This window comes from Saimiri boliviensis, chromosome 9 (genome assembly GCF_048565385.1).
Source record: "Saimiri boliviensis isolate mSaiBol1 chromosome 9, mSaiBol1.pri, whole genome shotgun sequence".
NCBI classification, from domain to species: Eukaryota; Metazoa; Chordata; class Mammalia; order Primates; family Cebidae; genus Saimiri; species Saimiri boliviensis.
The window spans coordinates 55,004,682-55,027,156 of record NC_133457.1 but is presented as its reverse complement, the minus strand read 5'-3'; the positions used below and the strand labels follow the sequence as shown (position 1 = coordinate 55,027,156).

The 22,475-nt window shown below is 40.0% G+C and overlaps 1 protein-coding gene and 1 non-coding gene across 9 annotated transcripts in view; one reads left to right on the top strand and one right to left on the bottom strand.

Moving 5' to 3' along the window:
* CEP63 (centrosomal protein 63) overlaps nt 1–22,475 on the top strand; it is a 98,104-nt gene that overhangs the window by 56,849 nt on the left and 18,780 nt on the right. For 3 of the 8 annotated variants that reach the window (XM_074405901.1, XM_010341571.3, XM_010341570.3), the window contains 2 exons: nt 1,587–1,673; nt 8,374–8,891. In XM_074405901.1, the coding sequence (XP_074262002.1) occupies nt 1,587–1,673; nt 8,374–8,532 (246 nt within the window). In that variant the 3' untranslated portion in view covers nt 8,533–8,891. Of the gene's footprint in view, nt 1–1,586; nt 1,674–5,212; nt 5,419–6,217; nt 6,498–8,373; nt 8,892–18,589; nt 18,738–22,475 lie in introns of those variants that run through there. The other 5 variants (XM_074405899.1, XM_074405897.1, XM_074405898.1 and 2 more) reach the window with 4 other exon arrangements.
* On the bottom strand, nt 18,586–18,745 carry LOC120360857 (U1 spliceosomal RNA). Its single transcript, XR_005577259.1, has one exon. It is a non-coding gene; the product is annotated as a U1 spliceosomal RNA (small nuclear RNA).

Sequence of the window (22,475 nt, the reverse complement as noted above, 5' to 3'; positions counted from 1 at the left end):
GTCAAGGGGGAGGAAAAATGTTTCAGGCACGGGAAAATGCAGAGGTCTCTAAGAGAGAGTAGAACGTGTTCACTGTGGTTGAAACTAGAGTAGAAGATGGAAGAGTAGAAGGCAGGAAACTGGAAAGCAGGGACTGGCTCCTGAAGGGCTCCGTTAGCCACATAAAGGTGTTATACTGTGACCCTGAGGTTAGTAGGGAATGACTGCAATCAGGAGTAAAATTGAATGGTCCTTAAATGGAGAATAAGCAAGGAGACAAAGGGAGCACCCAGATGCTGTTACAGGTGTAAGATGGTGGCCTGAGAAGTGGCTAGAGAGGGAGAGGGAAACGAATGAATTCTGGAGATACTGGGCTGGTAAAAATGACTGGGCTTTGTGTTTGATTGGCAGGGAGGGTGAGGTAGGTAAAGTTAAGGAACGATGTTCCTCAGGATTTAAGCTTAGGCAGCTGATGGAAAGTGATGCTCTTTAATTAAATAGAGAAAAGACAGGAAGCAAGTTTAGTGAAAGATGATTAATTTGTGAAAAGTATACAGACTGGGGAAGCTGGTGGAGAGGACATTCTTTTGACACATTTGTTTGGAATAAAGGCTGGGATTTTGTATGGATAATAGTCAGTTCCACTGAAGGCCTGGAGTTTAAGATTAAAATCAGGATTAAGCATTTAGCTGTGGGTATCCTGTCTTCATGGTGACATTGGAAACTCCCTGAGAGACCCCTTAACGATTATAGTGAGAAAGCATAGCATAAGAAGGGAAGTGAATCAAACCAAACTTAAGATACTTCTCATTTAGGGTGAAAAAGATGTTGGAATGAAGCTTAAAAAAGGGAGCAATGGAGAAATTGGACAGTTTTTGCCAAGCCAAGGAAGGAATCTTTTCAAGTGGAAATGGTCAAGCATAAAAGCTAAGGGGAATGAGAACTGAAAATAAATTATTATTTTGTGAATGAAGTACATACAGTTCTAAATGATGTTGCAGGTAGAAGCCAAATTGGAGGAGGCTAGCACAGGAGAATGGGTAGGGATTTAAGGGATTTACCAGTGAATTGAAACTTTGCTGCTTCATCATCTGATATATCCTATTAGAATGATATCTTCATCACATTCATCTTCATTCACCTTAATAGCACATAAAAAATCTTTTCAGAAAGTCTCTCTCTCTCTTTATTTATTTATAAATGAAGAATGTGACTTAGCCTAATGAAAATTCCATGTAGAAAAATTTTGTAAGGTGCATTTGAGGCAGGGTGCAGCAGCTCACACCTGTAATGCCAGCACACTGGGAGGCCGAGGCAGGTGGATCACGAGGTCAGGAGTTTGAGACCAACCTGGCCAACATGGTAAAACCCCGTCTCTACTAAAGTCAACAAAAAATTAGCTGGGCCTATAATCCCAGCTACTTGGGAGGCTGAGGCAGGAGAATCACTTGAACCTGGGAGGCAGAGGTTACAATGAGCCTAGATGGCCTCATTGCACACCAGCTTAGGCGACAGGGTGAAACTCCATCTCAAAAAAAAAAAAAAAAAAAAGAAGATGCAGTTGAGTTACATGTTGTATTTATTTTTTTCTGCTTTCCCTTTTTCAGGAGATTTTGGATCAGTTGGAGTCACTCAAATTAGAAAATTGTCGTCTTAATGAAATGGTGATGAAATTGGAATTGGGTTTGCATGAGGTACGTAAATAGAAACTTAAGTTTTTTATTGTCCAAGCCTTCAAAAAAAAACCACTTTGTAAATACTGATATTATAAAGAGAAGGTTAAGATCAACTTAGAAATTTTCTCAAAGAAAATGAAGGCAAAACAATGCTGGAAGTGAGCAAAATATGACTCTCCACTCCAGTAGTAGGAAAGTATTTTTTGTATTACGTATGTGATAAAATATACCTACAGTCTGTGTTCTTAGTTGGAAGAATTTATATGACAGACTTAGCGTAGTACCTGGCACTTGGGGAGTATGTAATATATGCTAGATGGTGGTATTATTATTGTTGTTAATGATTATTATGTTCATTTTATCTTTTTAGAAAGGATTGTCTTTAAAATAATTTAGTTTTAATGTTATTTCTACAAGATACGGTTCACATAATAAAATATTTTAGAATCGTTTATATTCAAAGAATTTTAGTACATGCTATAATGAACACAGGATGAATAAGATAGTTTTCTTGCTTTTAAGAGAGATTTTGGATCAGCTGGACTCAAATTACTCTAGCATTTAAGAGACAAATCTAGTAGCAAGGGTAAGAAATGCATACAAGCTTACGTGAAACCAGAGAGAACATGATTACCCAACAGTGAGTTACAAACAGTACAGATGCTCTTGTAACTATTTTGTTACAAAATTCCTATAATTTGCAAAATGAGTCATCTATTCTGACCCATCTTTTCTTGGTGTAGGTCAGATGTCTCAAAATTGTATAAATGCTCTTTTCCTGCATTTCCAGTGAGTATTGCTCCAAAAAGATATATAGTTTAAAAGGTGCTTCCTCTTTGCTCTCACAAGTTCTAATTCTACAATCCTGGATTGTGGATACTGGGGAGGAAGAACATGCAAAAGGCCATGCAGTACCTTATTTCAACAGGAAAAATGGGGGACTAATTTTGTAATCTTTCAAAAGGGTAAGATTCTGCAAACATCATGAAGCCATAAAGGATTTTACAACATAAAAATGTGAAGTTTCTGGATGGCAAAAGGCCTCATTAAAAAAGAATAATAGGGAGAAAACAATCTATAATCAGACAGAAGGTTAATACGAATTAATATATAAAAATTTCTTAAAAAGATAATAAGGAAGAGATAATCCAGTAGAAAAACAGGCAAAGGATGTAAATAGATACTTCACAGAATTAATATAAATATCCAGTAAACAAAGAAAAAACTCTTCAACTTCTCTAATAATCAAAGTAAAATAAATCGACATTCTTTTACTAATTGCTTTGACAATGACCTTTAAAAACTAAAGTGTCTATATATACCTTTATATATACCTTTAAAAACTAAACACTATATATATATACTTTAGTGTGTATAAATATATACTTTAGTGTATATACATATACATATATTTACACACTAAAGTATATATGTGTGTATACACACACACACACACACACACACACACATATAGCGCCAGTGTTAGGAGGATGTAAGGTAACAGATTTATTGTACTGTCAGTGAGAAAGTGATAGGGCGTTTCTAGAGGACAGCTTAGCAATATCCATCAAATGTGTAAATACATATAGCCTTTAAATTCCTGGGTCATGTGTGTTTCTGATTTTGATAGTCATTGCTGAATTGTTTTCAGAATGATCTTACTTATCTACATTCCCATAGAACCCATTCACTAGGAGCAAATGTGTACAAAATGGTCATTGCAGTATTGTTTGCAATATCCAAAATTTTGAAACTAACTAAATGTTTATTTAAATCATTAGTTTGTGATTCTATTAAATATTACAGTCATTGAAGGTGGCAGATGAAAACATTCATCTAATCTTGCTCTATCTTCAAATCCCTCTAAAAATATTGTGAAAGGATGTACTTTTAAAGCACAAACCCACAAGATTGGGACTAATAGGAGAGGAGACAATAGCTAAACATTTTGTAAGGTGGAAGATGGAAGGAAAAAAGGAAGGGAGGGAGGGAACTTGATATCCCCTAATAAAGCCAATACTAAGCTAGTGGTCGAGAAATCCAAAAACTAAACTGATTTACACCACAGAATTCTGTAAAGGCTTAGGATTCAGCAGTACTTGATTGAGAGACTTTTATCTTTTGCAGTGATTATCTGTTCATATTTAAGAATGAGAACTCTCAGGGGAACTTAGGCTAGACCATGACCAGAGAGTCTGTTCAGCTTAATTTCTCCTGAAACTTCCAGCTATCAATAATAGTGGTAATACTGTTCTTTCTTACACAGCTAGGTGTGTACAAAACATGCCTGACAAAGGCAAGCATTATCATTTTTTAGTATGTTTAGTGACATCATATCAAACTAGTGAAAACCCTATCAGCAATATAAGCTTTCTCTAGTTTTGAAATTACAGTGTGAATATACTGTATATATTAATAAGAATAATTATTAGAAAGTGCCCTTTTGCATTTTACCATGTAGGAAGCTGATGTTACTTTTACAAATGAATGTTTGGGTTAAATGTCTATTTTAATAAATTACCTAATTAATAATGAAAGCAACAGCTCTGATAAAATAAATGATTTACCATGTTTTAAAAACTGATAATAGTTTCATCTTAACTCATCTGTCCTGCGAATGTTCTTCCCTGATACTTTACCTGGCATTGGCAGCTTGTTGAAAGATTTTGTAGCTTGTGGTCACTACTTGTACACAGACAGTTCACAGGTATATTCTAAAGTTTATGTTTTTGTTAGGAATATTACATTTGTCAGACCACTCTTGACCAGCTTACTTTCAGATTTTTTTTTTCTTTTCTTTTTTTTTTTTTTTTACAGGAAAGACCAAGCTAACCATGGCATTAAACTCCAAAGAAGATTACCATAACTTTGCAGAATACTAATTATTTTGTCATTAGAAAAAAAAATCACCCAGACTGTCATTTTTCAAGTAGTGTCTTACCAGGAAACACCTTGAATTGAAGAACAATGAAATTTCTGATACCAGAACAGAATAGTAATTCCCACTGTATACTTGAATCCTGCTTTATCATGTCCAAATTTATATATGAGTAGATGCAACATTGTAGAAAAGTGTTTAAGATTAGAGAGTATTTATTTAAAAGTTGTCCCTGCCAGCCAGATTTTTTTCTCAGAAATTTTTGTTCAAATTTCTTTCCTTGATCTAGGTCTCTGTTTTCTTCCCTTGGTATTCTGGGGTTATTCAACCTTCACCTTCTTGCAGAAGAAACATGGCTGCCATTTTCCTTCTTTTTCCCTGTTTCTGATTCCCTCTTACAGCTATCCTCCATCCTGGTTCCATCCTTCCTCCACCTCCTTGGAATTCCTTGGCACATAAGGAAGCCCATTGTGCTTCTAGAGTTCTACTACCATTTACTTGAAGAATTCTTTTTCTCTGTTAGTCTTTGGAGGACTAAAAAGAAAGCTTCACTTTTTCTAAATTAAAGCCATAGATTAAATAATTACAACGAAAAAATACTGAATTTTCCAACCAGCAGTATCACAGATCATAAGTATTCTCGTACAGATTAAGTGATTCTAGTATTCTTTTTTATTAGGCAAAAGAGATTTCATTAGCCGACCTCCAGGAGAATTATATTGAAGCATTAAATAAATTAGTGTCTGAAAATCAACAACTACAGAAAGATTTGATGAATACCAAATCTCAGCTGGAGATTTCTACTCAGATGTGCAAAAAACAAAATGACAGGATCTTTAAACCAGCACACAGCAGAACAACTGAGTGCAAGAATACAGAGTTCAAGTAAAATTTCTTAAAAGTTTATTGAAAATGTGTATTGGTACAATATAATTCTCATTTCTTTGAAAATAATTTCTGAATTACAGAAATTAAATCTTCATCAAAGGACTCCATGTTTAATTCTGAAGTATAGTGTGCACAAGTAAAGCTATGATCATGTTAAATTAATGAGGGGGAGGTGTATAGCATTTTCATTAAAGCTTTAGTTTTGTACACTCTGGTTGTCAGTATAAACAACATGTGTATTACATGAGGCTTTTCATGCTCCCTCCCACCTCTTCAACCCCATTTGCCCCATAAGAAGTAGAATTTGGCTTTTTATAAACAGCTTCCTTTGTGATTTTAGTCAATTTGTTATAGGCCATTACCATAAGCAATAAGTATTCAGTGAAAAGCCACCTGGCTTCAGCTCATACTATAAGGCTTACATGTTTTCCTACCCAGAGCATTTGCTGATACCCTCACCTCCATTCCTATACCCAACCCAACCTGCTAGTGAGGTAAGGTGCCTTCTTTTGTGCCCAGTACTTCTGTCCCAGCACTAACCACACTGGATTACTCTGACAGCTTATCTTTCTTGGCTATATCATAAGTATTTGAGGGGGCAGGGACCTGGTAGTGGGGATTGGATCTTTGGGGCCTGAATGAATGAAAGAACACCTGATCTGAGTAGGTGGCTAATTTTGTAAATTATAGCCTTATTAGTTAGGCTATTTGCTTAAACAAAGTTCCTACATTTTTGTTGGAAAGAGAAAAGTTACTACAATTTTCTATTTGTTTTGTTTTCTAATTTGCCATCCAGGCCAACCCATGGCCAGCACAGACATGATGGACTAAAGATTGAGCACTACAAAACAGGTCTTCATTCTCCAAGAGGACGAGCGTCGGATAGTATAGATCCCATGTCCAGGGTGCTAAGCCCCTTGAGTCCTCAAATCAGCCCTTGCAGCTCTACCAGGTCTTTGACTTCCTACTCTCTGTGTAAAACTCACTCTTTGCCTTCAGCGCTAGATACAAATGAAGCCAATTTTTCTGACACTGTGTCTGAGAGTATGAATGACCAAGAAGAGTTTATGTCTTCGGTATGGAAACTTTCTGATTTTATTAATTTGTTATTTTTTTTTAGTTTGATTTTATTTTTTAAGGGTGAAGAGGGTGATTCTTTTTTTCCTTACTGGTTCTTTTATCATAGGTACTCTTCTCAGGTATCCCTGTCATACAGTTTTTGCTTATGAAGATACATTCGGCCAAGACTACTTTTTTCAAAATATATCCTAGTTCTGAAATATAAGTTAAAGGTATTAATTTGTCCTTAACCCTAGTTGGAAATTCCTTTCCTGTCCTTTTCAGAGTTGCTCAATTTTTTTGCTGGAATGGTTAGTTTAAGAAATGTCTTTGGATGTCCTGAGGCACAGGCAGTGAAGGAGGAAAAGAGGAACTGCTGGAAAGGAGAAAGGTAGTACGGAGGTGGAAGAAGGCTGTGCCTCTGATGTGTGCAGAGCATGGCTTGGGTGTCTGTGCCTAGGACACCATGCCATGCCAGTCCCTTGCTCTTTTCATTGCCGTGCAGGCTGCGCCATCTTTTTGCCTTGTTTGCCAAAGTACTTGGCTTGGGCCCTTCATTTCCTGTCACCTGCTATGGCCATATTGCCGTGAAAATGTAGTAATAATTTTTGTCTTATTATGTGCCACCAAGTCCATGGAAAGGTTTTCTTTTATTTCTTAGAATAAGTCCTCACTTCGCTTTCATCTTAAGTTTAACAGCAAAAATTGTTTGGCATTGAAACTTTCACTGGGCTGAACTAATATGTTAATATGCATAGACTTTCTCTATTCCACTTTGTGTGAGTATCCATGCGTTTTGCTTCAGAAATGTCAGTGTGTTTGGTTATGGGAAGTTCTCTTGGACTCCACTGGGGTAATACAGTTGATCCTCGTTATTCATAGATTTTGTATTTGTGAATTTGTTTACTCTCTAAACTAACTCCCAAAGTCATTCGTGGACATACGCAGAGTGGCAAAAATTTTGAGGGACCAATTTGCGCAATCTCAGCCAAAGTCGAACTAGGCAACACTCTGCCTTCTTGTCCCTGCTTATGTAGAGGTGACCAGAAGTTGGAGATAGCAGGGGCAACACAGTGTAGGGAAAGCTCAGCTCTGCGCCAGTTGGATGAAGTCTAATCCCAACTTCGGCTCCAGTTACCAGGGCGGCCTCAGGAGAGTTACCACTTCGGAACCTCGTGTCTCGCATGTGAAATAAAAAAATACAAAATCTACCAGAATGAGTTGTTCTAGGATTTAGGATTATACTCTCTGTGTGTGGGGGTGTGTGTATGTGTGTGAATTTGTTATATGTGTATATTTCCCCTTGGCCAAAAATTTTGTATTTGCTAATTCAGTGTTTTGGGTGACTTCACAGAACACAACTGCTGCTGTTGGGAATGAGTATTGACTACATATGGCATATGTTCTATATTACCTTTCTAGAATCAGAATTCTGAAACATCACTAGACCCAAGGGTTTCAGATAGGGGACTGTGGACTCAAAATTTGGAGGAGAAGAAGTATTGATTTTAGCTGGCATCTAATTTATTTTTGTTAAATTTTCTGTGCTTTAAAATCAAAGTGACATACTCAGGTTTTTAAAGTGAGTTTGAAATAATAGGCATTAACTACAGAAGGATATAGGCATCTAAATTGAAATATTCAAACTGATAACGTATTTATGATGCTTTGCATTGTTGCAACTTGGGTCAGAAAGGGAGAGATGAGTGTTAATTTTTGCAGAACTTACTGATTTTTTTTCTTTTATTGCTCTTTTTAGGATAAAAACCAAAAAAAGTCTCTTCAGAGAGAAAAAAATCACCTTTTAATATGGCTAGTTAGAAAATATCATCAACAGTGTGTCTTAGAAATGTAACACTTATTTACACATGTCAAAATTTGTCTCTCTTCCAGTGTTCGTTGCCTGTATCTCCCCTTGGTTCAATAGCTACCAGATTTTTGGAAGAGGAGGAACTGAGGTCTCATCACATTCTAGAGCGCTTGGATGCCCATATTGAAGAACTAAAAAGAGAGAGTGAAAAGACAGTGAGACAATTCACAGCCTTAAAGTAGCCTCTTAAAAAATCACAATCTTGGAAATAAAAATAAACACCAAAGAGTTACTGTCATCTGATGTAGTAGCTCTTTAAAAACATGAGCAGATAAAATTATAAAAATGATACATCTAAAGCAGTGGTGAAGAAATCTGAAAAACAGGTACTTTTGATAGGCATTTTCTCTGCACTGGTTTGTTTGAAGGACTTCTTCCAGCAATAACTTGTGAGAATAAAACACTTGCTAGACTTTTTTCTAATACAAATATTTATTATCATAAAGTGATACTTATCTTGCTGACTGAAATGTGAATAGCTATGTACTGTAATAAGGATTTTATGATACATGTTGAAAATAAAGTCAGGAACTAACTTTAAGGGAAATGTGTAGAAGCATGAGTTTAGGGGTCAAACTTACCTGGATTGATAGACTGGTTTTGCCATTTACCAGCCAATTGGGTTGATTATTTACTGGGCTGGTAGCCCCCCCTAGCTAAGGGGCTGGTGATGTGTAAAGTTAGCTGGCAGTGAATAAGGGGAGTGTGCTGAAGAACCTTGGCAAGGAGTCCTCTGTTGCCCAGCACTCAAACAGAGGAGAGAGGTGGGGAGGGCAAGGTACTGGCTTTAGTGTGTGGTACCCATGGAATATCCATTGGAAATAAATGTTCAGCATCTGCGCTGCTGAGGACAAGTTTAGATGGGAGACAAAGATAGGGATGTTGACATGCTGGAGGCATTTGAAACCATGGGAGTTGATAAGATCCACCAGGGAGGCTGTGGAGAGAGAGAAGAGCAGGAGGCTGGGTTTGGGGCCCTGAAAGATACCAGCATCTGAGGGTCACAGGAAATAGATCTAGCGAAGGAACTAGAATGTGCAGTTACAGATGAGGTCACTGTAGTGTACTTGCCAGCTCAAGGGTGTGGCTCCATGTGAATCTTCTTTGTCTAGTGGATCTTTCCCATCGCATAAAACATCCTGTTATTTACCCTTTTTAAAAACTCAATTTTTTTCATGTTCTCTGTCTACTGTTCTGTATGTTTATTTGCTTCTCTTCACCCAAACACTTCTGGAAAGAGGTGTCTGCTGTGACTCTTTCCAGTTCCTCACCCTACCCACCACAGTTCTCTCCTAACCCTCTCCAACACCACAGCCATCCCCAGACTGCTTTCTTGCTCTCGAGTTTACCAGTGACCTAATCAGTGTCTGAGCATCATTCAGGACAGTTGGACCATCTTTTGGCTTCTATGACCTAGAACTTCTGGTTTCCTCTCTACCTCATCCTTTATTCCATCTCATGGCTTTTCCTTGTCTAACCTCTAATTCAGAGGGCCTCCTAGATCTCTGTCATTGGTTTTCTCACTCTGTATCCTCTTCCTTAGAAGTTTCCATTCCATTCTCAAGCTCTTCATACCACCTATAGGCCAGTGACCCTTATTACTAATCTTGACCTCTCCCCAGAGCTGCTGTCTTAGACACCTAGCTGCTTATGTGATATCTTCACTTGGATGTCGGACAAACATCTTGTTTCCGAGAGAGAACTCTTTATTCTCCCTCTTGCTAAGATTCCATGTCAGGACAAAGCATTATGTCAGTTCCTAGGAGTTATTCTTAATTCCTTTCTTACCCACATCTCCATATCCAGTCATTTGGGAAGTCCTGTCATTTCTTCCCCTAGAATCTTATCTCAGACCCAACCATTTCCCCCGCTGCACTTCTACCACCTGATCCAGACTACTTCTCTTTCACCTAGATTCTAGCAGTAGCCTTCTAACTGATAATACTCACACCAGTAACTCACGGAGCTTCCCGAGTTATCCTTTAGAATTGTAAACACAGTAAAACAGTGTCACCACTACTTCCCTTCAGACTCTTCGAAGGCTTCTTTTTTGTTACATTTGAGACCGAGTCTCACACTGTCACCCAGACTGAAGTGCAGTGGCAAGATCTCGGCCACTGCAACTTACGCCTTCCAGGCTCAAGTGATTCTGTTGCCTTAGCCTCCCAAGTAGCTGGAATTACAGGTACGTGCCACCAGGCCCGGCTAATTTTTGTATTTTTAGTAGAGATGGGTTTTCACCATGTTGGTTGGGTTGATCTGGAACTCCTGACCTCAAGCGATTCACCTGCCTCAGCTTCCCGAAGTGCTGGGATTACAGGCTTGAGCCACTGTGCCCCGCCCCAAGGCTTCTTACTGCACTCAGAATAAAATCCAAATGAATTATAGCCTATAGGGCCTTGATAATCTGGGCCTGTCTGATCACCCGTTGCATCATCCTTTACTATGCTCCACCCGTGCTGGCCTCTCTTCTGTTACTGAGTGCAGCAAGCTTTCATCTATTAGGGTCTTTGACTTTCAGTTTACCCTGCATATTTCCTTTGTCCAAATTTGTCAGAACATTCGACTGTAGTTTCTCACTTTCATTTTTTAAAAAGATATATTAATACCAAATATTAAAATGTATCAAAACTAAATTTGAGTTAGTGTCTTAACACACATTTTACAAAATCTGTCAGTGATCAGGGTAGCCAAATGAGATGAAAAGATTAGAGATCTGTAGTATACTTTTGGTGTTTACAGGTAATGTTTTATTGGGCAAGTTATCTCATTCCTCTTGTCTTGGATTCCCAATGAATTTTCATCTGGATTCCTGTGCAGATTTTAGCTGAAGAGGGCAAAGTTGACTTCCCGCTGTGGGCTGGACTTTACCCTCCCTTGCAGCCTCATTTGATCTCAACAGTGTAGAAAAACATTACATCACTGTGTTTCTATGACGCCTGCTTAACCCTAGACAATTCTTACCTTCTCTTTCATACATACACATAACACCTGGTAAACTGTGGGTGATGATTTTCTGTTTGCTAAACACTCAAGTCCAGTACCTAAATGTTAACAGGTAAGAAAGATAACTACAAAATAAACTCTATGGTATGAGAACATAGGTTAAGCAAACAATTGTCGTGAACATTGAAGTATAGAATGACAAAGTTAGAAATGTGTCAGCTTGTCCCAAAACAGTTTGAAATAGTGTATATAAGTGTATCAAAAAGAAACAAACAGTGGAATCAGGGCAGAGGGAAAATGAGGGTCGTAAACATTAATTCACCAATGAATCCAGTTGTCCAGTCCAGTTGCTAGAGGAAGGCAGCCAAGTTTCCTCTGAGCTTCAGAGGGGGGAAAGCAGAGGAGAAAACATTTACTTAAAAGTTTTATGGTGTCCATGAGATTTAAAAAAAAAAAAAAAAATTATAGGCTTAAGAAAAGCACAGTTTTTTTTTTTCTGTGTGTTTGAATAAACGTTTTGTAAAGTATGTGAACATCCAGAAGAGAGGTCCAACATTTTCATAACTGGTAATAATAATCTGCACAGCTCCCCCAATGTGTGCTTCACTATAGGTTGATGGCATAAGGCTGACATCCAATTCAGAGGAAACGGTTCTGAGAGGGCCCCAAACATAATGCTGTAAAGCTCTTATGAAAGGGGAAAATTTAGAGGGATGATGGACTGCTTTAAAGCAATCTTTCATAAAAGCTGTTTCTCCAGAGTGCAATTTTGATAATTCAAACAGTATAGTTCACATCTTTTTTTTCTTTTCTTCTGTGAGGACCTAGAATTTGGGAATTTTATGTTGCCCATTAAGGCCAGGTTCAATGATCTGACAATCATCCAATCAGAACAACTTTTGCACTGCTCTTAGGGAAAGAACATAAGGCAGTAGTTGATGGGGGAAGGTCGAGGAACTCCTTGATATTAAATGCAAAACATATAAATATGCATGTGTGCATTTTTCTGGGGAGAAGATTAATAATATTCATTAAATTCTTGAAGGTGTCTGTGAATCCAAAAGAGATTAAGAACCATAGCTTTAGGGACTGGAGTTCTCCCAGAATGGTATCCTGTTTTCTGGGGAGAAACATAAAATTGGAGGAGTCCAACCTCTCCCTTCTGGGGCTGAATTTTAAAGTGCAGCTGAATGGTCATTCAAAATTTAAGCTTTTCAATAATAAGACAATTAAAAATGGAAAAAAGATTGGAATAGACATTTCTCCAAAGATACACAGATGGCTAATAAGCAAATGAAAAGATAGTCAACATCATTAATCATCAGGGAAATGCAAATCAAAATCAAAATGCGATACCATTACACACCCACTACCATAGAAAAGATGGACAGTAACAAGTGTTGAAGAGGATGTGGAGAAATTGGAACGCTCATATGTTGCTGATGGGAATGTGAAAGTGCAGTTGCTCTGGAAGACAGTTTGGCAGTTCCTCAAAAATTTAGAGTTACCATATTACCCAGCAATACCAATCCTAAATATATGCCTAAGAAAAATGGAAACATACCTACACAAAAAGTTGTACACAAATGATCTTAGCAGCATTATTCACAATAGCACCAAAGTGGAAGCAACCTAAATGTCTATCACTGATGAATGGATAAATAAAATGTATATCTGTGTAATGGAATGTTATATGGGAACAAAAGGAGTGAAGTATTATGCTACTGATGCCACAACATGGATGAACCTTGAAAGCACTATGCTAAAGGAAGAAAGCCATCCACACAAAAATCACATGTTGTATGATTCCATTTATATGAGTTGCCCAGAATAGGCAAATCTGTAGAGACAGCAAGTAGATTGGGAGTTGCTAGGGGTTGGTGGAGTGGAGCGGGGGTGGAGGATGGGGATAAGAGGATGAGGAGGTGAAGCCTAAAGGGAATGGGGTTTCTTTTTGAGATTATGGAAATGTTCTAACATTGTGATGGTTGCATAACTGAATATAACAACTAAAAACGGAATTGTGTACTTTAAATGGGTGAATTACATAGTATGTAAATTATATCTTAATAACTGTTACCAAAAAAAGCCTCTGATGCATGGCAGCACCTTAAAAATATCAAGTTTATATTAAGGAAATATCACATATAGCACAAGCTATTCTAAAGTTTTCTATCTTCAGCTCTTAGTTCACATTCAGGAGTAACAGTGCTACCTTTCTTTGAGAGAGTGGATGATCAAGCTCTGTCAGTCATTGCTTGTGGTGTGGGGCGGCTCTGCACTGTGTGATACTGTGGGGCAGAGGGCCAGGGGTCTGTGCAACGCAGAGGTTCCTGCTCCTCCGGGTGGGAGTTCAGTGTTGGTGCTGCTGCCTGCTAGGCAAGGGTACAGGCAGCAAAGTCCACTCATCAGCCAGGCAGTGTCTTAGCTAAGTGTATTCAAAGGAGGGGCTGCAGGAATACTTGGCACTAACCTGACTGCTTAGAGGACTGTTTACAGAACACTTCAGAGAGCGTTATGGACCACTGACGTGGAAATGTGAGCATATTGAACTTCTGCCCTAAGACTGCTTAGCAAGTCCTTCAGTATTTCTACAAGCATGACTGGGCAAAGTAGAGAAAGAAAAGCCAAGTACATGAGCTAAACTTGCTTTATTTCTTTGGCTGTGAGAAATGGATCAGCTATGACACTGTTTGAAATTAGTCTTCCCAGTCCTTTTCTGTAGTGGCTACTCCTTTGATAGGCATCTAGTGTGGATGGGCTAATCACCACCTCCCAGAGCTTTCCTGATTCCTGTGGCATTGGCTTTGGGAGGCAATGGAGGCCTCTCAGTGGGCCAGCTCTTGGATTTGTCTTGCCATTGATGTGTAGCATAAACGCAAACAGCCCACCAGTCCCTGATTTTTCTGCAATCTAGGATATGTGTTTCAGATCCTCAGCTTAAATGAAATACAATAAACAAGACTGAAAGTATTGTATCCCAGTTAGTTTCTTCAGCCACAGGCAAGCACAGCCTTTGGTCCCAGCAGGAGAATGCACTTCAACCCTCGAAATCCCTGTGTAACCCAACAGGGCAATGTCTAGGGCCCGGTGCTTCCCAGAGGATCCCCTCTCCTGGAAGATGAGCCCCTCAGCCCAGCATGGAACCCCAGCAGTAGCCTGCTCATACTAATAAATTCTAGACTGTGAGCAAAGGATGGGAAAGGTTCAATGTCTGTGTAGACTAAGAAGGCATCACCTGATCTGTTTATTTTGCTCCAAAAAGGTTTAACACCTTTTATTGTTTAGTAACACCAAGTAATTCCAGACTCTTCTCAGGCAAAGTCATTCCTTAAATCCACATTCCTTAAATTCTACATTTCTCAAGCTGTTTTCCAGAGATCCAAAATATTTGAAGTATTAAGTGTTTTATTAGTCCATTTTCATGCTGCTGATAAAGACATACCTGAGACGGGGTGATTCACAAAAGAAGAGGTGTAATAGTTCCACGTGGCTGAGGACACCTCACAATCTTGGCAGAAGGCAAGGAGGAGCAAGTCATGTCTTATGTCGGGAGGGCAGCAGGCAAAAGAGATCCTGTGCATAGAAACTGTGTTTTAAAACCATCAGATCTTGCAAGACTTATTCACCATCATGAGAACAGCATGAGAAGGATCTGCCCCCATGATTCAATCACCTCCCACCAGATTCCTCTCAACACATGGGAATTCAAGATGAAATTTGGGTGGGGACACAACCAAACGACATCATTCCACCCCTGGCCTCTCCCAAATCTCATGTCCTCACATTTCAAAACCAATCATGCCTTCCCAACAGTCTCCCAAAGTTTTAACTCATTTCAGCATTAACTCAAAAGTTCATAGTCCAAAGTCTCATCTGAGGCAAGTTAAATCCCTTCCACCTATGAGTCTGCAATAGTGAAAGTGAATTACTTCCCAAATACCATGGAGATACAGGCATTGGGTAAATATACCCATTTCGAATGAAAGAAATTGGCCAAAACAAAGGGCTACAGGCCCCATTCAAGTCCAAAATCCAGTGGGGCAGTCAAATCTTAAAGCTCCAAAATGATCTCTTTTGACCCCATGTCTTGCATCCAGGTCATGCTTATGCAAAAGGTGGGTTCCCGTGGTCTTGGGCAGCTCCATCCCTGTGGCTTTGCACAGTACAGCTTCTCTCCCAGCTGCTTTCATGGGCTGCCATTGAGAGTCTGGCTTTTCCAAGGGCACAGTGCAGAGCGTCAGTGAATCTACCATTCTGGGATCTGGAGGATAGTGGCCCTCTTCTCATAGCTCCACCAGGCAGTGCCCCAGTGAGGACTCTGTGTGGGGGCTCTGACCCCACATTTCCCTTTTACACTGCCCAAGCAGAGGTTCTGCATGAAGACCCTGCCCCTGCAGCAAACTTCTCCCTGCGCATCCAAGCATTTCTCTGCATCTGAAATCTAGGTGAAGGTTCCTAATCTCAATTCTTGTCTTCTGCATACCTGCAGGACAAACACCACATGAATTCTGCCAAGGTTTGGGACTTGCAGCCTCTGAAACTATGGCCTGAGCTCTGTGTTGTCCCCTTTTAGCTATAGCTGGAGTGGCTAGGGCACAGGGCACCAAGTTCCTAGGCTGCACACAGAATGGGGACCCTGGGCCTGGCCGATGAAACCCATCTTTTCTTCCTAGGCCTCCAGTCCTGCGAAGGGAGAGGCTGCTGTGAAGACCTCTGACATTTCCTGGAGACATTTCCCCCATTGTCTTGGGGATTAATGTTTGGCTTCCCATTATTTATGCAAATTTTTGCAGCTGGCTTGAATTTCTCTTCAGAAAAGGGGATTTGCTGTTCTATTGCATTGTCAGGCTGCATATTTTCCAAACTTTTATGCTGTTTCTCTTTTAAAACAGTGCTTTTAACAGCACCCGAGTCACCTGTTGAATGCTTTGCTGCTTAGATATTTCTTCTGCCAGATACCCTAAATCATCACCCTCAAGTTAGAAGTTCCACAAATCTCTCTAGGGCAGGGGCAAAATGCCACCAGTCTCTGCTAAAATGTAGCAAGAATCACCTTTGCTCCAGTTCCCCCCAAGTTCCTCATCTTTATCTGAGAACGCATCAGCCTGAGTTTCATTGTCCATATCATTATCAGCATTTTGGTCAGAGCCATTCAACAAGTCTCTAGGAAGTTCCAAACTTTCCCACATTTTCCCATCTTCTGAGCCCTCCAAACTGTTCCAACCTCTGCTTACTGCCCAGTTCCAAAGTTGCTTCCACATTTTTGAGTTATCTTTTTAGCTGCGCCCCACTCTACTGGTACAATTTACTGTATTAGTCTGTTTTCATGCTACTAATAAAGACATATCCAAGACTAGGCGGTTTACAAAAGAAAGAAGTATAATGGACTTACAGTTCCATGTAGCTGGGGAAGCCTAACAATCTGGCCAAAGGCAAAAAGGAGCATGTCACACCTTCCATGAGGACAGCAGGTGAAAAAGCTTGTGCAGAGAAACTCCCCTTAGAGAGTTAGATCATTAGATCTCATGAGAACTTATTCGCCATTGCGAGAACAGCATGAGAAAGACTTGCCCCCATGATTCAGCCACCTCCCACTGGGTTCCTCCCACAACACATGGGAATTCAAGATGAGATTTGGGCAGAGACACAACCAAATCAAATGGAGTATTTTTTAAGAATATGCCAAAACAGAATGGAAAACACGGCAAGTCAAATTCCCCAGGGCCAGGTCAGCCTCTGAGCGGGATTAGGAGAGCCTTCTCTCCCTCCCACCGGCAAGGATCCTGCCTCAGATTCCTCTGTTGCTTCCCAAATGGAATTCGAGCTGGTGGCTTAGTTACTTAGAGATTCTTTACCTTCTGTGTGTCAGGGACTTCTCTGGCAGAATTGGGAAGCCTATGGACCCCTTCGAATAATGACCAAGTGCATAAAATAAGATTCAAAGCATTAAAAGGAAAATAAATTATATCATCATTCAGTTATGAAAACCAAAGAAAAAACAAATTTGTTATGGACTTCTTTGTTAACTTATTAAATAACAAGACTGAGTGCCAGGTCAGGTCTATCACCTACCATGCTTTTGAAGTAGGGACACATGAAAGTAATGTTTTAAGATGTCCACGACAATTGTAATAAGCTATGACACTATCTGTGATTTCTTTTGGAATAAAACTACAGGTAATGCTAGCACTGTGGCCTACACTCGTGATGAAAGAAAAGCACATTTCAGTCAGAGGTTATTGAAAATAAGGATGTCAGTTTTTCCCATCCAAGTTCATGAAGCTCTAAATTTTATCTTTGGATCCCTTGGGGAGTGTCTGTGGACTCCAGGTTAAGAGTTTAGAGGCTTACTTATGTTTTGTCTCGTGCCTGGTCATGCTGGTTCCCTGTGAACGTTCACTTGTTTACAAAGGGCAGTACTTGTGCTTAATGTCAATCATTACTCTAAGAACTTAGTCTTTTTAAAATAATTTCAACTTTTATATTAAATTCAGGGGGTACATGTGCATGTTTGTTACATGGGTACACTGCATGATGCTGAGATTTGGGGTATGAATGATCCCATCACCCAGGTACTGAGTATAGTACCCAATAGGTAGTTTTCCGACCCTTCCTCCCCTTCCTTATTCCTCTTTCTAGTAGTCCCCAGTGTCTATTGTTGCCATCTTTATGTCCATTACTACCCAATGTCTAGCTCTCACTTGTAAGAGAGAACATACAGTATTTGATTTTCTGTTCCTGCCTTATCTTGCTTAAGGTAATGGCCCCTCGCTGCATCCATGTTGCTGCAAAGGACAATGATTTTGTTCTTTTTTATGGCTGTGTAGTATTCCATGGTGTATATGTACCACATTTTCTTTATCCAATCCACCATTGATGGACACCTAGGTTGATTCTGTGTCTTTGCTATTGTGAATGGTATAATGCTGAATATAGGAGTTCATGTGTCTTTTTGGTAGAATTATTTATTTTCTTTTGTATATATACCCAGTAATGGAATTGCTGGATCAAATGGTAGTTAAGTTCTTTGAGAAATCTCCAAACTGTTTTCCACAGTGGCTGAACTAATTTACACTCCAACCAACAGTGTATAAAGCATTCCCTTTTCCCTGCAACCTCACCAGCATCTGTTGTGTTTTTTTGGTTTTTTGATAGCCATTCTGACTGGTGTGAGATGGTATCTCATTGTGGTTTTGATTTGCATTTCTCTGATGATTAGTGATGTTGAACATTTTTTCATATGTTTGTGGGTTGCTTATATTGTCTTCTTCTTCCTCTTTTTTTTTTTAGAGTTCAAATGCAGTCACCTACTACTACAAATTATGCAGTTGAGTTTCCCACATTTGGGGAAATCGCAGGGGTCAGCACATCTGGAGTGCAATGGATAAGCTTCACTCTGGGAGAACCACCTTCGTGATTATGGTATCTTCTCTGCCACGTAAGTGTATATGTCTTCTTTTGAGAAGTGTCTGTTCATGTCGTTTGCTCACTTTTTAATGGGGTTGTTTTTTCTTGTTGAGTTATTTAAGTTTTTTGTAGATTCTGGATATTAAACCTTTGTCAGATTGTATATATAGTATGAGAATATGTTCTCCCATTTTATTTACTCTGTTGATAGTTTCTTTTGCTGTGCAGAAGCTCTTTAGTTTAATTAGGTCCCACTTGTCAATTTCTGTTTTTGTTGCAATTGCTTTTGGGGACCTAGTCATAATTTTTTTGCCTATGCTGATGTCCAGAATGGTATTTCCTAGGCTTTCTTCTAGGACTCTTATAATTTGAGATTTACATTTACCTCTTTAATCCATCTTGAGTTAATCTTTGTATATGGTAAAAGGTAAGGGTCCAGTCTGAATCTTCTGGATATGGTTAGCCAGCTATCCCTGCACTGTTTGTTGAATAAGAAGTCCTTTTCTCTTGGTTTATTTTTGTTGACTTTGTAGAAAATCAGATGGCTGTAGGCATGTGGCCTTATTTCTGAGTTTTCTATTCTGTTCCATTAGTCTATGTATCTGTTTTTGTACCCTTACCCTGCCTGCTGTTTTGGTTACGGTAGCCTTGTATTATAGTTTCAAGTTGGGTAGTGTGATGCCTCTGCTTGTCCTTTTTTGCTTAGGATTGCATTGACTATTCTGGCTAAATAAGAGCTTAGTCTTTAAATGGGCTGAGATAATAAATTAACTTAACCAAGGAAGGTAATAGTGATTTTTTTATTCATGACATACTTTTTGGAATTTTGGAGAATGGTTTTTCTGTATCTGACAGATCAGAGCATTCTACCTCTGTTATAGTTAGGCCCTGAGGTTTTGAAAGCCCTCAGTATTTGGGGCAGTGAGGTCAGGCCTGTGATGGGGGGTGCTCCTCCCCTGGGGCTTCTTGGAGGAAGACCAGGTTTGACCAAGCACACTACAGTCTCTGTAGGTCACAAGCCCGGTGCTTGACATGCAGTCTCGTGGGCTGACTGCATATGACCAGTGAGACCTGGACTACTCAGACATTTCCTCTGCAGAGTTGTAGAGTATGCTCCTCTGTGGACAAAGGGTCTGTAGCACTATTGGAGGAGCTGGTGCTCTGTGTGCTCCAAGATAATTGCTCACTGCCAAAGTGCAGTCCCTTAGGACTGGGGTGAGAAGAGAGATGGAGGAGGGACTTCTGCAAGAGACCAGGCAGAGCTCAGGTGGGCACAGCTCTAGACAGCAGTCCCAAATCTGTCTTTACAAAACAATCCAACAGGTTCTGAATCTTTCTGAAATCTCAAGATGCATTTTGGATCCTTGACCTAAACTTAAACACTACAAACAAGGCCAAAAGCATTATCTAGTGATGTGTCAGATAATTATGTCTGTCTACTGCTGGCATACTCTGCTGCCTTTCTTGCCAAGCCAGCTGCAGGGTGCCTGCTCCAACAAGAAACATAATTCTCCAAATAAGTGTTTCTCATTACTTTTTAACACTGGATCTAAAAATATTTGATTAGATTTAAAATTTATTCATAATACTGCTAAGAATATATGTGTGTGTGTGTGTGTGTGTGTGTGTGTGTGTGTGTGTGTGTGTGTCTATGTATCATAGAGTCCCATTCTGTCACCCAGGCTGGAGTTCAGTGGTGCAATCACGGCTCACTGCAACCTCCACCTCCTGGGCTCAAGTGATCCACCTCAGCCTCCTGAGTAGCTGGGACTTCAGGCGTGTGCCACTATACTCGGCTAATTTTTTGTAGAGATGGGGTTTTGCCATGTTGCCCAGGTTGGTTTTGAACTTCAGGCTTCAAGTAGTCAACCAACTTCAGCCTCCCAAAGTGCTGCGATTACAGGTGTGAACTACCAGCACTGGCAGCTAAGAATTTTAACAATTTGTCAATGAAAGAAGGGGAATCTCAATTAGAGTTTTTATATGCAATCTGTACTGTTGTAAGTTTCAAATAAATATTGTAAAGAAAATTAACGATATTTTGGAAAAGCTCATCAATATGGTCTATGAAGAATTTAAAGATTGTTACTAAAAATATCAGGAATTTTCATGCTAGAAAACTCAAGGTTTTCTTTCTTTCCCTCCCTCCTTCCCTCCCTTCCTCCCTTCCTCCCTTCTCCCTTCCCTTCTTTTCCATCCTTCCTCCCTCCCCCGCTTCCTCCCTCCCTCTCTTCCTCCTTCCCCCTTTCCCCTCCCCTCTCCCCTCTCCCTCTCTCTCTCTCTCTCTTCTCTCCCTCCCTCCCTCCCTCCGGGTGGATCACTTGAGGTCAGGAGTTCAAGACCATTTGAGATCAGGAGTTCCCTCCCTCCCTCTTTCTTTCTTTCCTTCTTTCTTTCTTTCTTTCTTTGGAGACAGGGTCTCACTCTGTTGCCCAGGCTGGAGTGCAGTGGCATAATCATGGCTTACTGCAGCTTCAGCTTCCTGTCCTCAAGTGATCCTCCCACCTTAGCCTGCTGAGTAATTGGGATTACAGGTGCCTGCCACCACATCCAGCTAATTTTTAAATTTTTTGTAGAGATGAAGTTTCCCTATGTTGCCCAGGCTGGTCTCAAACTCCTGGGCTCAAGCAATCCACTCTAGGCCTCCCAAAGGGCTAGGATTACAGGCTTGAGTCACTGTGCCAGGCCATAGGATTTTCAGATATTTTTGCAAAGATTATATCAGAAGTTTCATATAAATTCAATGTTTCTTAATACTTCCATTTTATTTTCATCATGATAATGATATACTGCAGAGAAATGCAATGAATTTTATATATAGATCCCTTTACATTCTCTCCAGTTTACGCTGCAGGGGTAAATACTATCGTTTTTGCTTTTCACGGGAAGTCTTCTCTTGAATGTTGCACCACTAGATGAAAGTGCCTTGGTGATGAGGCCCTGGTACGGTTTCTGGGACATTGTAGGCCAGCCGTTTCTCCTCTTCCTTTATGCTTCCACTAAAATGTTTCATAGTTAAAATTTATTTTGATTAATGCTTAAACATACATGGGCTACTCAGAATGACAGTTTATCCATTTATTAATTCATTCATCAAACATTAATCAAGCAAACCCCTCATCTTAGAAGACTGAGCTCCAGATATTCCCTGAAGATGCTAGCACAGAAGACACAGATGCCAACTCCCTTTCTGCTCCAAGAACCTCCGACAGGTGCACACGGCAGGACTAGTAACACACCTGTGCCCTTAGCAATTTGCATCACCAATGCTTGAAGGCAGCCCCAGTGCCTAGGGCAATGAGGCCCAGTGAGATGAAACTGAGAGCAGAGAAGTAGGGCCTCAAAGCCAGCTTGCCACTTAGCAGCTGTATGCCCTTGGGCAGTTTCTTCATATGCAGAATGTGGACTGTGATCCTAATTCGTCAAGGCTATCACAAGGCCAGGTGAGATGCTGAACAGGAAGACAATAAAAAACCTGTAGATGGGACTCTGCATGTAACATCAGCCACCCAAGAGGGCAGCTGTAGGAAGGCATCCGGGCAGGAAGCTGACCCTGGCCTCGGGGTCTGGGAGACAATAGACGGGCACATGTGGGGTGACTTGGAGAGCCAGCCCGTCCAAAGGGAGGAACTAAAACTTGGCTCTCTGTGTTCACAGGCTTCTCAGGAAAAACTGACTGGTCAGATTTTTAATTCGGTTTTCCTTGTTTTTAAATGTTAGCACCAATTAACTTAAACCAACCAAACAAAAAACAGCACTGTTCAGGCTG